This window comes from Callithrix jacchus, chromosome X (genome assembly GCF_049354715.1).
Source record: "Callithrix jacchus isolate 240 chromosome X, calJac240_pri, whole genome shotgun sequence".
Lineage (NCBI taxonomy): Eukaryota > Metazoa > Chordata > Mammalia > Primates > Cebidae > Callithrix > Callithrix jacchus.
In genome coordinates this window covers 25746737-25761781 of record NC_133524.1, presented here as the reverse complement: position 1 = coordinate 25761781, position 15045 = coordinate 25746737, and the positions used below count along the sequence as shown (strand labels likewise).

Below are 15045 nucleotides of genomic sequence, written 5' to 3'. Positions count from 1 at the left end.
GGCAGAATCAGAAATTCTTTGTTAGCCTCCCCTTTTACAGTGGATGATTAAAATTAGAATACACCCCAGCAGAAAGTCCGACTTCTTTTAAAAGAAGAACAGCTGCACAGGGGGGAGGAGGGGGGATGGAGGCAAAGAAGTCTTCCACCCAGAGAGATGAAACTCCGTTGGGCTCTCAGAAATGATTTGTGCATTTGTTTGTCTTTTTGTTTAACACGATCTTTCTTTGACTCATTTTCAGCCCACTCCCTGCGTGTGCGGAGCCGACTCTGAAGTCACGGAGCCACCCGGCAGCCGGGTCTTGTGGATTTCCGACGCGGGGCCCGCCGGGGAGGGAAAAGTGCCTGTCTCTCCCAGCCACCAAGCCGCAGGGGCGCCCGCGAGGGTCCGCTGCTGGAGGCTAGGAGGAAACCGAAGCTTCTTTACTCCTCTTGGCTGCGATGAGACCCGCGCGCCCGGAATGGGCTTTCGGGGCCGCGGGAGGGAAGGTGGGAGGAAGTCAGCACGCAGGATGTTAGTTTCAAGCTGAACATGACGGTGTAAAAACACCGAACTCTTGGTGAGGATGGAAAAGGAAGAATGCGGGAAAGGCAAGGAGAGATCCCAGGTGACTTGGAATCTCAGAGAGGGCTTAAAGGAAAATCAAATGTCAGCAATGTCTCGGGTTCTCCTCCGTTCCCCACCACAGCCCGTCCATCATCCAAGTGTAGGAAAAACGGATGAGAATTAAGTTAAAAGCCAGGGAGGGAGACAAGAGGGGCAGAGAAATTCTTTTTGTCCTGTCTTTAATAGTAGTAGTAGTATCAGTATTATTATTCGTATTATTAATGCGCCTGTTTCCAACCTTTCATTCCCCGCTCCCCTCACCCCCCCATCCCCCGACCAAGTTTTGTCTTGAAGGCTCCTGCCAGGCCAGCCCGATCTGTCTTCTACCCACCCACTAGCATCCAAGAGTTATGCAGATGTTTGTGGCTGAAAAAAATCTCAGTTATGCATCTTTGTATTTTTAAATACTGACTGTAAGTGATTCAAGTATAATCCTTTGTAAAAGGCTTTTCTCTTTGACACACTGAAGGGGGTTGAGAGAGGAAAACCCGGCGTGGATTCCCCCTCCCTGGCCCCTCTCTCACCCACGACCCTCGCCCCAACTCTGCCAGCGTCTGGGCCCCCCAAAATCCCTAGGAACCTGCACCCAGGCAGGGAAGGCGTCCGTGCTGGCCCCTGGCCCAGGCTCGACCCAACTTCAGTCGGAGTTGGGTTTTGGTTCTGGGCGAAGGAAGCTGTATGGGAAGAAAGGCGCTGTTCCTAAGGTTCACGCTAACCTCTGCTCAAGGGAGCCAAGTCATGAGAATTCAGAATTTTAGACGCTTAGATTTGGCTGCAGCTGAATTTGGGCTCCTTCCACCCTGGAGAACTCAGGGATCCCCGAGGGTTCTGCTCCCTAGGTGCGATTCGAAGGTGAACAGCCTCAGTGTGACGGCCTAACAGATATGAATTTTGGGGGGAGAAGGAGGAAGACAGTCCAGGGAGAAAGAGGTGGTCCCCAGTCGCCCCTCCTCGCTGGTGATACTCTCCAGTCCCCTTCGCCCAGTAGATGCTCTAGGGAAGGCCGCGCGCCTATGACAGAGCTTTGTCTGGAAGGGGGCTTTTTCCCATTCCAGAATTTAAAACGGTGGCGAGAGTGATTTGGGGACGCTACAAACAAGAGAGCCACAGTCGGGCTCAGGGTGAAGATAGCGCGATGCCTTGGGCCACAAGAGAAAACCGAACTCCCAGATGGCAGATGTTTGCTTCGGGCGGTCACCCTGGCCCCTCGACGCCTGTCCGGCATAGAGACGACGGCAATTGAGCGCCAGTGAGGTCAAGGTGGTGTCCTGGGAGCCCAATATTGGCTTTGAAAAATGCCAAGTCTGAACATGAGCCTCGAGGCCTCCCCTCCAGGGAGCGAGGTCCTCGGGTTGGTGGAAGGGGCCCACGCTGCCCAGATGGCACCCACAGGCCTGGCATCCCAATGAGCTAGAAATTCGGCCAACACTAAAGGGTCAAAGAAGGAGCCGCAGGAAGAGGATGGCGGACTTAAGAAAGTTGTTAGTTTAGAAAAAGAAAGGAAGAAAGAAAGCAAAGGAAAATTGGCTCTGTTGCCTGCCCGCTGCCCCCCACCCCCGCCTGCCCCTCTGGAATCCAGTCCAGGCTTTGCACCGCGCCCACAGCCCGACGCAGCCCGGCCTCTGGCGAGAGCCAATCAGAGGGCGCCTCTCAGCACGTGGAGGAGAGAGACTCCAGAGCTCAGCGCCCGCTGCTCACTACACTTGTTACCGCTTGTCCTGAGCGCGGAGAGGGCGAGCTCCGGCCGCGGGCAGGGCGGGAGCCGGCAACCGGCAACCGAGTGAGGCGGAGAGACACAAAGATCGCAATAATATCCGTTATAAACAGCTATCTAACCCCACTCCCAACACACACCCATCCATCCCACCCTCCGGAGAGGCAGCCCGCGATCCGCTCTCTGCGCCCTGGGAAAAAGCCCCAGCCATGAGCAATCAGTACCAGGAGGAGGGCTGCTCCGAGAGGCCCGAGTGCAAAAGTAAATCTCCAACTTTGCTCTCCTCCTACTGCATCGACAGCATCCTGGGCCGGAGGAGCCCGTGCAAAATGCGGCTGCTGGGAGCCGCGCAGAGCTTGCCTGCACCGCTGACCAGCCGCGCCGACCAGGAAAAGGCCGTGCAAGGTAAGGATGCGCCCGTCAGGCACTTAGAGCGTTAGGGGCTGATTTGGATGTTTGATTTTCGGGGTCCAGGGGCCTGGGATTGTCAATTTAGAGAGGAAGGAAGGAGAGGGCATAACTCTGAGGCCTGCTGCCTCAAAGGGCATTAAACATCTCGCCAGGGGCTGTCTCTCCCTCTTTCTCTCCCTGCTTCCAGAAAAAGGCCCGTTTTCACTTCGGGAGCCTTTAGGTTTTCGGTATGATCATTAGGTTATTTAAATGCCCCTTTTGGTGGCCTTGGGTGTCCTCTGAAGAGGGGCGACAGGTCAGAAACAGTAGATGGCTGCTGGACCATTTTAGCAACAACTTGATGAAGACAAGAAGCCCAAAAGCTGGTGAATCGGGGTTTCCAGGCTGATTGAGCCTTGGCCTTTCCTCTTTGGAAGATTTCTGTATATGCGGTGTTTCGGTTTTATTTTTAAATTGTAGATTACTTGTGACCTTTTAAACCCAAGCTTTGCAGAAAACATCTTTCTGGGATTCTCCAAATTCTCCTTAATGTATTTAAAATGTATGAAATGTGTGACTTCTGGGTGCTAATTTTTTCTCTGCTATTTTATTTTTAAAAATAGAGTCGAGCTGTTTAAAAGATTTTATGTTTTCTGAAATTACAATTTCCAGAATAACTGTCCTTTTGCCCCGAACCTGTTACCCTCAAGTTTCGCCTTGAGCTTGCTGCAGAGCTGTCACAGGGAAAGGAAAGAACTGTTGGTTTCTTTTAAAATCCGCAAACCAGCGGTCCAGCCACAGCGCCATTTTGACGGTTGAGAAGGGGGCGTTTAAATAAAATTCAGTTTTTTCTTTTCTGTTTTTAGCCTGCAGTGGCACCTATGCCAGGCGCTTCCTCGAAAGGAAGGAGTGGCCTGTGCCTCCTGCACTCCTACTCCCTCCCTGCCCCAGGCCTTTCCCAGAACATTCTTGCCAGGATGATTTTTCTTTGCCTTTTTGTGCAAGAAGACCCCCCCCCCCCGCTGTGGGCTGTTGGGGTGCAGCCTGCACTTGGGGCCACAGGGCCGCTTCCCCTCCTGAAGCGGTGGCCCTCAGGGCTGCAACCCTCTTGCCAGCCCTTGCCCTCATGGTGGAGCAGCAGGCAGAGGTCGTTCGAAAAGTTTTCAGGATAGTGGTGATTTTTTTTTAAAGTTATAGAATGTTTTCAGATTTTCCTCTGCCCCAAAATGGGAAGGGAAATAAAAGCAAGAGAGGTAGGAAAGGGGAAAGAAAGAGAAAGGAGTAATGAAGAAAGGAGAGGGGGGAGAATAAGCCTACGAAAAGAGAAAGAAAAGGGGAGAGAAAGAGAAAGAGGGATGAGGAAAAGAAGGGATGGGGAGAAAGAAAAAAAGGAGAGAAAAATTACAAGGAAGGAAGAGAGGGGCAAAAGGAATAGGTAAGGGAAGGAAGATAGGAAATAAAGGGGGAGAGTGAGAGAGGGAAAGGAAAAAAGGGAGAAGGAAGGGGAAAAATAAAAAAGCCAGAGAACGGGAAAGAAAGAAAGAAAAATAAAGAGCAATAGACGTGGAGAAAGACGCCAAGGCGTCGAAGTCTGGTGGTGCGCGGACCCCCCAGCAAACCTAGGCCTAGGCACCGTGGGAGCGACTGTGGGCGGCCCCAGGCAGCGGCCCTGGAGGGGACTCCCTGGCCGGCCGGCTGGCTGATCGCTCTCCCTTGCCCGCAGGCTCCCCCAAGAGCAGCGGCGCCCCGTTCGAGGCCGAGCTGCACCTGCCACCCAAGCTACGGCGCCTGTACGGCCCGGGCGGGGGCCGCCTCCTCCAGGGTGCCGCAGCAGCGGCGGCGGCGGCTGCGGCAGCGGCGGCAGCGGCCGCCACGGCCACGGCGGGTCCACGGGGGGAGGCCCCTCCGCCGCCACCGCCAACCGCGCGGCCCGGGGAACGGCCGGACGGCGCAGGGGCCGCTGCGGCTGCTGCAGCCGCGGCCGCCGCAGCCTGGGACACGCTCAAGATCAGCCAGGCGCCGCAGGTGAGCATCAGCCGCAGCAAGTCGTACCGCGAGAACGGGGCGCCCTTCGTGCCGCCGCCGCCCGCGCTGGACGAGCTGGGCGGCCCGGGGGGCGTCACACACCCGGAGGAGCGTCTCGGCGCGGCCGGTGGCCCGGGCAGCGCCCCGGCTGCGGGTGGCGGCACCGGCCCCGAGGACGACGAGGAAGAACTGCTGGAGGACGAAGAGGATGAGGACGAGGAAGAAGAGCTGCTGGAGGACGACGAGGAGGAGCTGCTGGAGGACGACGCCCACGCGCTGCTCAAGGAGCCCCGGCGCTGCGCTGTGGCCGCCACTGGCGCCGTGGCCGCAGCAGCTACCGCTGCAGTGGCCACCGAGGGCGGGGAGCTGTCACCCAAGGAAGAGCTGCTGCTGCACCCGGAAGACGCTGAGGGCAAGGACGGCGAGGACAGCGTGTGCCTGTCTGCCGGCAGCGACTCGGAGGAGGGGCTGCTGAAACGCAAACAGAGGCGCTACCGCACCACGTTCACCAGCTACCAGCTGGAGGAACTGGAGCGGGCCTTCCAGAAGACGCACTACCCGGACGTCTTCACCAGGTATGCGGGTAGTGTGGTGGTCGCGGCCACAGCGGTGGAGGGCGCACGAGGGCCCCAGGGAGGGACAGCGGGCACCGACCAGGCCTTGGGGCGGGCACTTGGCTCCTGGACTCTTCGGAGGAGGAGGGCCCTCCCAACACACCCACCCTTGCTCACCCAAACCACCCACTCCCCCTACCCCCGCTTCAGGCTTTAGGTTTAGGCTGGAATGGTTTCTCTCCTTCCCAAGGTCGTTGCAGTTGAATGTTTTCAAATTACAAGTTTTAGTTAGAGAGAGGAAAAGAAACAACCTCTCCAAAGAGCGCAGGAACGCACCACCTTGGAGACTCGGACACAGCTGCGCGCACAGACACAGCCTCGGCACAGCCTCCGTCGCTGCGGCCGGGCCAGGTCCCCTGCAAGGCTCGGGAAGCGCTGTCCGAGGTCGTGCGGCCAAAGCAAATCAGGGGCTATTTTTGGCTGTTGTGCTGTGCGCTCACCACCCCCGCCTGGTGCCCCAGGAGCCTGGTGGGTATCAGTTACGCAGTTTGCAGTGAAGCTGGAGCCCGTGCCAGCGGAGAAGGCCTTTAAAAAGATCTGAGTTCTGTCGTTTCAGGACTCCTGAAATAACCAAAGGAAGTCGGAACTGCGCAGTGTTTGGTGTCTGAACACCTGAGATGCCCCAGCCAGAATCTCCCCTTTTACTCTCTGTCCTCTCCCGACACATACGTTAAACCCACCGTGCGTTTAATGTAACCGGGTTTACCGGGTGGACAGTGATTGCTGCAAGCCTGGCAGGCAGTAGACGAAGCAGTTGGGGGAATTTTCTCTTTGGATCAGTGTCTAAGCTGCGTCTTCGGCCTGGTCACGCTCTACCTCCCACTTGCCCGAGTTTCTCAGAGAAACATGGGTGTGTGGGATGACTGGGTCCTGGGCCTCAGCTTATTCAGCCGACCACCTGGGGCGCCGGCCCGGCTAGGGGTCCTTCTCTCCCACCCCAAGGCCAAGTTCTCAGCTCAGGCGAGGAGCCAGGGTTATGGCAAATGTTCCCCAGTGAGGGGGAGAAAGGGATCGATGACTGCCTGGCCTGCCTGGCGCGGGGCTTGTCAAGCGCCGGCAGTTCCTTCAAAGGAGACGTGCGCAGCTTTTCAATGTGCATTTTAGAAGGGGAATGCTGCCCGCCCCTTTGAATCAGAGGAGAAATCGCTGCTTAGGGCTCGGGAGGCCGAGCTAACTCCAAAATGTAGTTGGCCTGGCAATTGCCTAACTCTCTCCTAACCAGAAACAGAAAAGAGCGGATTTAATGCCGGGCAAAGGCACACGAACATGGTCATCCCTTGGGCTACCCTTGGTCTTCACCTGTATCACCCAGCCCTTTCCTTATCTTTAAAAAAGGAACTACATATAAAAACCGACGTGTGTTATCAAATAGTGAATTAGCCGACCAGCGTTTGCGTTTCTCATACGAGTTTATTTCCAAAGAAGAAACTGAGCTGGTGCCAGTTGGCATCCAGGTCCGCCCTTTTTTAGCTTCTGGCGGGCTTGGGAGCGGGGAGGACCGAAGTGCCTGAGGAGGGGCAGCTCCTCTGCCCCACCCCCACCTCCTTCCAACTCAGGGGTTTGAGCCCCTTGGCTCCGGCCCCAGAGCCAGCCTGCAGTGCCGCTTTAGATTTGCTGGTTCTCACTGTAGCAGGAGGCAATGGAGGGCACTTATGGAGACGGTTTTCCTCTGGTGCTGAAGTTTCAGGTGTGGACTGGGTGCTACCGGCAGGGCATCTCCGGGTCCCCGGCTTCAGCAGCCCCCGCTCTTTCATATTAGCAAGCGGAGGGCCAATTATTCTCGGCGCTCTCATATTTTCGGTAAACAGGTCGTAAGCCGTTTTACAGCATCTTAATGGTTTCCTATTTGCCTTAATTGTCGCAGTAATAACTGCAATGACGGGGTAGGATTTCAGTTAAATTGACTTCCCCTGAGATGGGCAGGGTTTGTAGTGGGCACTGGAGTCAGGAGTTGCTCGGAATTTTGTTTAATCGAAAAATTACCCCACTGAACTTTTAACAAGCTTAACATATCTGCAGCGTAAAGGGGAGTGTGACCCAAGGGGATGACAGAGGGAGGAAGGTGGGGGGAGAGAGAGATGGAGGGAAAGGCACAGCTGGAAAGAGAAAAAGGAAGAAGGAGGGAGAGAATTAAAAAAAAAAGGAGGCAGAATGAAACCAAGAGGACAGAAAAGTATTTTCTTGAGTGAGTGCTGAGTTCCTGTCCCACTTAATATTAGGACAAAACAGGGTATAAGCAGTGTGTGTGTGTGTGTGTGTGTGTGTGTGTGTGTGTGTGTGTGTTCTAACTGTGGCTTAAGAGAGTGACAGAGAACCTGTGTACCCAGGTTTGTAGACTTAACAAGAAGCCACCCTCGTCACACATGAATATAGCATGATTTAATAGATAATATCCTATATCTGGCAATGTGCTTCATGTTTTTGCATTTTCAGTCAAATAGTAGGCACTCCAGGGGTGATGGAATGGCGATACCCATAAGTTTGGGGGTGGGGAGCAGGCAGCCAGGGAGACCCTAGTGGAGCAGGCCTGCCACGGAGGAGGGGATGGCTGAGGGCATTGCTGGGGCCTGCAGTGACCTCCGGTCTGTGTGTTGCTTTCTTATAGGGAGGAACTGGCCATGAGGCTGGACTTGACTGAGGCCCGAGTCCAGGTGAGAAGCACAACAGAGAGGGAAGAGGGAGGGAGGAGGGCCGGTGGGAGAGAGAGATGGGTTGCTGGGTAGAAGGGTTGACATCCCCTTCACAAAACCAAGAGAAGCAGAATCAGAAAAGTAGACCCAAGCACTCTCACGCACACAGATATTTAAAACTTAAGACCTGGGAGGTGGAAGGGGGAGGTTTCTGGGTTTGGGAGCCCAAGGAAGGAGTCCAGGATCAGAACAAGGGCTTTAGAGTCCCTGAGACTGCAGTTGAGGAGCCCTAGCCCCAAAGACACTATGGGAAACAATCCACCAACCTACTTCTCCTGATTGAAATAATGGGATGGAGCATGGATTTGGTTGTTAGACAAATCCGCTCAGCTCCAAGCAGGTATTTGGCTGCGATTAAGTCTCCAATCGGGCTTCATAAAAGCCCACTTAGTGCTAGAACAAACAGGGCCATTTGAAGGCAAAATGCTGTTTGATTTCCCCTCCGCCCCGCACAAGGAGCTGGCTAATGCTATTTGATTTCCCATTTTTTATAGCAATGAGCCCACATTGATCTAATAGGGAGTGAGTGCAATGCTATTAAAGGTGTTTGCAGCCCCATACCAGAGTGCATTTCCGAACCCAGGCCTCATAACCAAAGAGACGATCAACACTGAGCAGCCCCGATGGCCAACAGAAAACAGATGTCCCCGGGTTAGGAGCTGAGTGAATCACTTTACAGTCAAAATCAAGCGCTGATAAAGCACAATAAATTCCATATGGCTCATTTAATACACAACAGCTTCTTGCATTAGAGGGCTAATGATGAGGCCTGTCCCCTCCTTTCTGTTGACACATTTCTCCATTGTCAAACAGAGATGTGACAGCAACTCCGTATTTTCAGCTCAGGGGAACGAGTCGTGGGAAAGTTAAATAACTTTTAAAAAGAAAGAGAGCGCCCCCTCCCTTTCTCCTCTCCCCCTATTCACTGGAGAAGATGTAATTAAGTGAATATGAATTATTAGAGTCCTTTCGTTTACCTTTGGGGGGCCTCAGAGGTATTAATTCAATAATGAGGAATTGCAGGGGGACATCTTGATAATTGCAATTGAGCCGGGAGAGACGGTCTGTCTGTAAAAAGGTTTCCACGTCCTTTGAGGACATTCTGAGTCCACTGCCCCCAGTCCCCTTCTTTCATTGCAATCAAGGAGTGGTGGATATTCTCGTCTAGACAGATTTGGATACACAAAAGCTGCCCACCCAGCCCGGTCCCATCTACAGTCTTACTTTTTCAAGCCTCTGGGTTTCCACACTGAAGTGTTTCTGAAATTCACAAATAGATTATTTGAAGGCTGCAGAATAGTGTGGATGGGCCCCCTTTTGGCAGAATTGGAATGAATCGACCGATTTGGATTCTCGATTTTTCTTGCCCTGGGGGGCTGTCTAGAAGTCAAACCAAGCTTAGATGCTAGTGCTGGTAACAAGCCCCAGTGTGTAGGTTTGAAATATATAGATATCGTCCACATTTTAAAATATATTCCTCTGGGATAATTTACATAATATTTGAATATACCTTTGTATAGTCCTGGAGTTCATTCTTAATTTTCAGACGTTCGTGCAGTTATAAATCCAGCCCTAAAAATATTAATGCCTTCAGGGGTGAAGGAGCGTATCTTCTCAGCTGTGGGTGTGATGAGCAGGTCACATAAAAATAATTTCGTGCTCCTGGGGTTTATTTTTAGATGATGGTAGCTGCCATGTTTCAGGTAAAGGTCTCTATTAAAACTGCCTTCTATTAGCAATTAGGAAAATACCTCAGGCTGAAAACCTCCAAGCCTAGAACTATCTTATTTAAATAACGGATTTAAACCACATCTCCAAAAGGAAATAAAAGACTTGTTAGTGCTGAAGATGTGAAAAGTCTATACCTGCCCTCTGATTTCTTTGCGCCCAGGTATTGCCGCCTACTTCATCCCTGTAGTCATGCCTTCCAGCATAGAACTGGGTCCTGTGGGGAGCCCCTGCCAAGAGCAGGCTGTGTACCCCAATTTCATTTCATAGAGGACTGACCCCCTGAAACGTATTAACGTGCTAATTAACGAAGAAATGCCAATTAACGTGAGCATTTCTTCCCTCCCTCTCGTCCCTCCCTGAACCCCAGAACTCAGCATAGTGCTGTTAGGTGTTCAGTAAATATTTCTGGAAAGAATAAATGAACTGTCTCTCCACTTCCCTCTTCCATACAGAGCAAGAATTTTGCCAGCGCTTTTGTAAATCTGAACTAGGTGAAAATAGCTGATATGCAGTAAAACCAGCATGTCCGTCATCTCTTGGTGGCTGCCCATTCCCTGGAGTCACCATTGAATGGTTGCTTTCGCTTGCTTTATTTTACCCAGTCCTCATAACAGCCTTATGAGTGAAGTTTTATTATCCCCATTTTACAGATTCAAAAACTGAGGTTCAGAGAGGTTTAAGTGACCTGCCTAAAGATCCTAGGAAGCAAGTGTCAGCACAGACGTTTAAACTTTGGTTTCCCCAACTCTAAACACACTGAACCACTTTCCTTAAACTTGGAAAGCTGGCCCAGTTGGAATGCCGGCAGAAAGGGTTTGCTTGTTCTGCGTTTCCTGCTGGCTTGAAGTTGCGGCTCCTATTCATTGCTCATTTGGCCCCAGAAGTGTCCGAAAACAACCTGAGGCCTAAAAGAGCCAGATGGGCGTGGGCCGCGGTAGAAAGGAAGGGGGCCCCCGCAGCCTGCCGAGGGAAGGGGCGGGTACAGGCTCGGTGTGCCCACCGGGCCGAGCCGCGCCGACCCTGGGCTCTCTCTGCCTTGCAGGTCTGGTTCCAGAACCGTCGAGCCAAGTGGCGCAAGCGGGAGAAGGCGGGCGCGCAGACCCACCCCCCAGGGCTGCCCTTCCCCGGGCCGCTCTCTGCCACCCACCCACTCAGCCCCTACCTGGACGCCAGCCCCTTCCCTCCGCACCACCCGGCGCTCGACTCTGCCTGGACTGCCGCCGCTGCCGCTGCCGCCGCCGCCTTCCCGAGCCTACCTCCGCCTCCGGGCTCGGCCAGCCTGCCGCCCAGCGGGGCGCCGCTGGGCCTGAGCACTTTCCTTGGAGCTGCAGTGTTCCGACACCCGGCTTTCATCAGCCCCGCGTTCGGAAGGTAACGCGCGGCTTCGGAAGTCTGTCTGTCTGTCTGTCTGCCTGCCTGCCTGTCTGTCTCTCACACACACAGAGGCTGGGGGCAGGGAGGAGGCAGAAGTAAAACAGGGTTACACCCTTCTTTTTCTTTGACCTAACCTCAGAGACTGTAGCCCAAGAAAGTACTCTAAATTGCACCTCCAAAAAAAAAAAAGTGGGTATTGAAGGGATTGACGTGGAACTGAACACTGAACGGGAAAGGGGAAGGCAGTGACAGTAACGACAACCGTGACAACCGGGAATGAAAGCTGTAAAAGTACCATTTGAAGGCCGTCACCACTCCTACCATAGGTAGTTAAGCGAGCAAACGTGTACAGGTGTAGGCTAGAGAGCAGGGATGACTTTTCAAGTTTTGCAAAAGTTCTTCCTCATGCCCCCAAACCTGGCAGCCTGAGGGACACAGTCCTGATCCCCATTGGAGCCCTGGAGCCACCAGGCCCTCTGGGTGCACTTTCTTCTGCCCCAGACTCCATCTTCCTTGTCACTCAAGTGACCTGCTGCCAACGACACCCCCGTATGTGCAAGGCCCGATCTACACAACAGTACAAGACAACGAAATAAAAGAAACAGTTCATCGTATAACTCCTTTTCTTTAAGTGAACATCGAATGAGGAAATTAAAAGTCTGTATAATCACACAGACAAAGAAATGAAGGAGGGATGTATTCTGTTAGAGAGTGCAGTGAAAATCAAACTGGATGCAGCTTCAGTGATCACTCTTTGGGAGAACAAAGAAATAATAGATTCATCCATCTGCACAGCTGCTTAACAAAAATAATCTTACAGAAAATTAAGACTCGGAGTAAATTTAGTTTCTTGTAACAAGCCAATAAAATAAACAGCGAGTGCACTGAAGCAGTTAGTGACTCAGTTTACCTAATGGAACCAGGGCGTGTCACGCCACCTCCGAGTCACACTTTATCATTTCTTTCTGATAAAAATGTTAAAGTTCTGTGTCTCCCCTCCCTCCACTTTTCCCCTCTGACAAGCGACTTGTAAACCCAGGCGAACCGTGGCTGGAGGACCAAGTTGCGAGATTCGGAGAGGCTGGAAGAGGATCTGGGCTGGGGTGGTTGAAGGAGTGAGCAGTGGGCTTGGGAGAAGGAGGTGGCGCTCGGTGAGCCCAAGTGGGCTCATTTCTAACCCTGGAAATCCGGAATTGGCCCTGCGGGCGTGGAACCAGAGCCCTCAGGGAGGCGAAAGCCCGTAGGCACTGCAAGGTGTGGGCGTGGAGGTGGCGTCCGGTGACCCCGGGCGTCTCGGGCCACAGCTACAGGTCCCAGTGCTGCGAGCATGGGGTAGAAGCGTCACGCGGAGTAATCCCGGCGCTGCGGGGAGGCGGTGGCGCTGGCGCGGGTCCCAGGCTTGGGCATCGCCTTGCACCGCGCGCCGGTGTCATGGGTCGGGGGCTCCCTGAGGCCAGAGGCCACAGAGGCGCAGGGAAGACAGCGGGGTGGGGAGGGCGGAGTGTCGCCGCGCCGGGACGTGGAGCTGCTGGCTGGTTACTCCCGCCCATCGAGCGGAAATCAACAGGCAGTCGCCCTTCAACCCCAGCCCGCGGGCACCTGCTGGACGCGGGTCGCTGAGCCCCACGCAGAAGGGCGGCTGCGGCGGCGCGGGTGGCCCGGGAGCCGGCGAGCTAGGCCCGTTTCTCCAGGGCGCAGGAAGTCCCGGGCCGAGGAGCCCGAGGAAGACCTCAGAGCCTGCTGCGTGGGTCTGGGCAGCTGGAATCCCACCTTCTCCGTCTTTTTTTTCTCCCCCTCCCACCGTCCACCTTCCCTTCTCCTTTTGCTCTTCTTTCCTCCCTCCACATTCTCTCCTAGAAGATAGTGTCATTGCAGCCCCTGGCCTTGGAATATACTGTCCGCTTAAGCGAAACCACCGAATCCACGCACTGGGCCGTGGGCCTTGGGATCTGCACGCCCGACTGTGGACCCGGGCCTGGCTCCTCGGGGAATATCTGGACTGGGTCTTCTCCGCTCTGCCCCACCCCATCGGTTCCCTGCCCTGGGGAAAGCCCTCTCTGCGGGCTCCAGCCTCCGCCCGTGTCCCCTGCCCACTCCCCCGCCGCGGCCCACCCGGGTCTCGTGGGCACCGTGCCCCTCGGCTGCCACAGTGACAAGCGGCTGAGATGCTGCCCCAGGCGCCGCGCACAGCTCCGTAGGTCATGACCGTGCTCTTTGCTCTCCCCGCAGGCTCTTTTCCACTATGGCCCCTCTGACCAGCGCGTCGACCGCGGCTGCGCTCCTGAGACAGCCCACACCCGCCGTGGAGGGCGCAGTGGCATCGGGCGCTCTGGCCGACCCGGCCACGGCGGCTGCAGACAGACGCGCCTCTAGCATAGCCGCGCTGAGGCTCAAGGCCAAGGAGCACGCGGCGCAGCTCACGCAGCTCAACATCCTGCCGGGCACCAGCACGGGCAAGGAGGTGTGCTAAAGGCTGCCCTCCACCCCTGCGCCCTGCGCGCGCCCCTAAAGGTCACCTCACTCAGCACCACTCAAGACCAAATGGAAACAGAGGACCAGCACACTCCCGAGACGGCACTGAGAGAGCACAGCCGCCTTCGCAGCAGTCTGGACATGGGCGAGGCAGCCCACGGCGCTCCGGGACGTGGCACCTCCTCGGCTGGCTGTCCCCCACCCCCTGCCCCTTCCCCTGTCACTGCCAACCTCGCTCCAACTCCAACGTCCACTCTCTCCCGTTCTTACTTTCCTGAAAATATCGGGGAAGTTTTTTCCCCTAGACGCCTGATATTGAAGTAAAAAAAATTTAAAAACCCAAACTTTCTTCCTCCTGACACCCCACTTAGCTTTTTTTTTCTTTAATAGCATTTTGGCGCTCGAAGTTGATCTCCCCAGCGTGGGCCCCAGCTTGAAGCCAGGGTCCGGGAAGCGAACGCGAGCCTGTAAGATAGCTAACAGTGCACTTAAAGCAAAGGGGCGTCTTGTTCTTGTTCTCTTCTTTATCATACACCAACCAAGGTTTTTATATCAAACCAAAGGGAAATACTCTGCTAGAATATGGACTGTTGAAGTCACCAAACTGTGATTATTGATTCTGTACATACCATTGTTATTAAAAAAAAAAAAAGAACAGAGCTTTGTATATTTGAAATGTTATAACGCAATTGCACTCAGCGTGGTATGGTAAAAGTTTGTCCTCCTGTAGATTCTTACTGTGTTGTAGATACGGTAGGGTTCCTAGACAAATATTTATGTACTCAAGCCCTTTATTTAACTTATTAACTGTAGAGGCTTCCGAAACCTTCAAGATAAAGGCAATGGTACAGTACTTTTGTGTAATGTGTAATTGTTATCACTTTTCCTTGCTATCTAGTGGAGAAGTGTCACGCTCAAAATAAAAAAATTATATGTTTAACAAAACGAAGTGTGAATGTTCTATACAGGCGCTGAGGGGACAGTAGAAGCCCCCACTCCGACCCTCCGTGAGTCAAGGGTGGGCTCCAGCGTCCAGGCATCTCCTGGGATTATCTGCACACGCGTTTTCATGGCAGAGGCCCCTGGTTTGAATCCGATCCTCAAAGGGAACCGGATTTCCTGCAAAGGTTAAGGACTCCGCCGCGGTACTTTCCACGCGCATCTCGGCTCTCCCTGGTTGTGTGACAGCAGGAGCTGGGGGTCCTGGGCCACGGAGGTGGGGTGGGTTTCAGGATGGGTGGGTGGATGGTGGGCGTTGTTGATGGTGGAGTCTGAAATTTGAAGCAAGCGGGAGTCTTGGCTCAGAAGGCGAAGGGAGCTGTTGGAAAGTACCACGTAGCGAGGAAGGAAGTGAAGTGCGCAGTCCGAGATGACAGGTACTGGCAAGAATGAGAAGCCCAGGCGCTCCCTTTCGAGGGGGCGGGCTCCA

The 15045-nt window shown here is 54.1% G+C and overlaps 1 protein-coding gene across 1 annotated transcript; it reads left to right on the top strand.

The window, feature by feature from the left end:
• Positions 1–2302: 2302 nt before the first annotated feature.
• ARX (aristaless related homeobox) lies at positions 2303–14561 on the top strand. The gene is made up of 5 exons (XM_035288486.3): positions 2303–2725; positions 4434–5310; positions 7955–8000; positions 10813–11141; positions 13374–14561. The coding sequence occupies exons 1-5, from the start codon at positions 2530–2532 to the stop codon at positions 13612–13614; spliced, it is 1689 nt and encodes a 562-aa protein (XP_035144377.3). The 5' UTR covers positions 2303–2529; the 3' UTR covers positions 13615–14561.
• The last annotated feature ends 484 nt before the right edge of the window (positions 14562–15045 follow it).

What these genes read in the sequence shown, in the direction of transcription:
- ARX (XM_035288486.3), top strand. Translation starts at nt 2,530, where the DNA reads ATGAGCAATCAGTACCAGGAGGAGGGCTGCTCCGAGAGGCCCGAGTGC. An exon ending in CCAGGAAAAGGCCGTGCAAG is followed by an intron (nt 2,726 to 4,433) that starts GTAAGGATGCGC and finishes CCTTGCCCGCAG; the next exon opens with GCTCCCCCAAGAGCAGCGGC. An exon ending in ATCAGCCCCGCGTTCGGAAG is followed by an intron (nt 11,142 to 13,373) that starts GTAACGCGCGGC and finishes CTCTCCCCGCAG; the next exon opens with GCTCTTTTCCACTATGGCCC.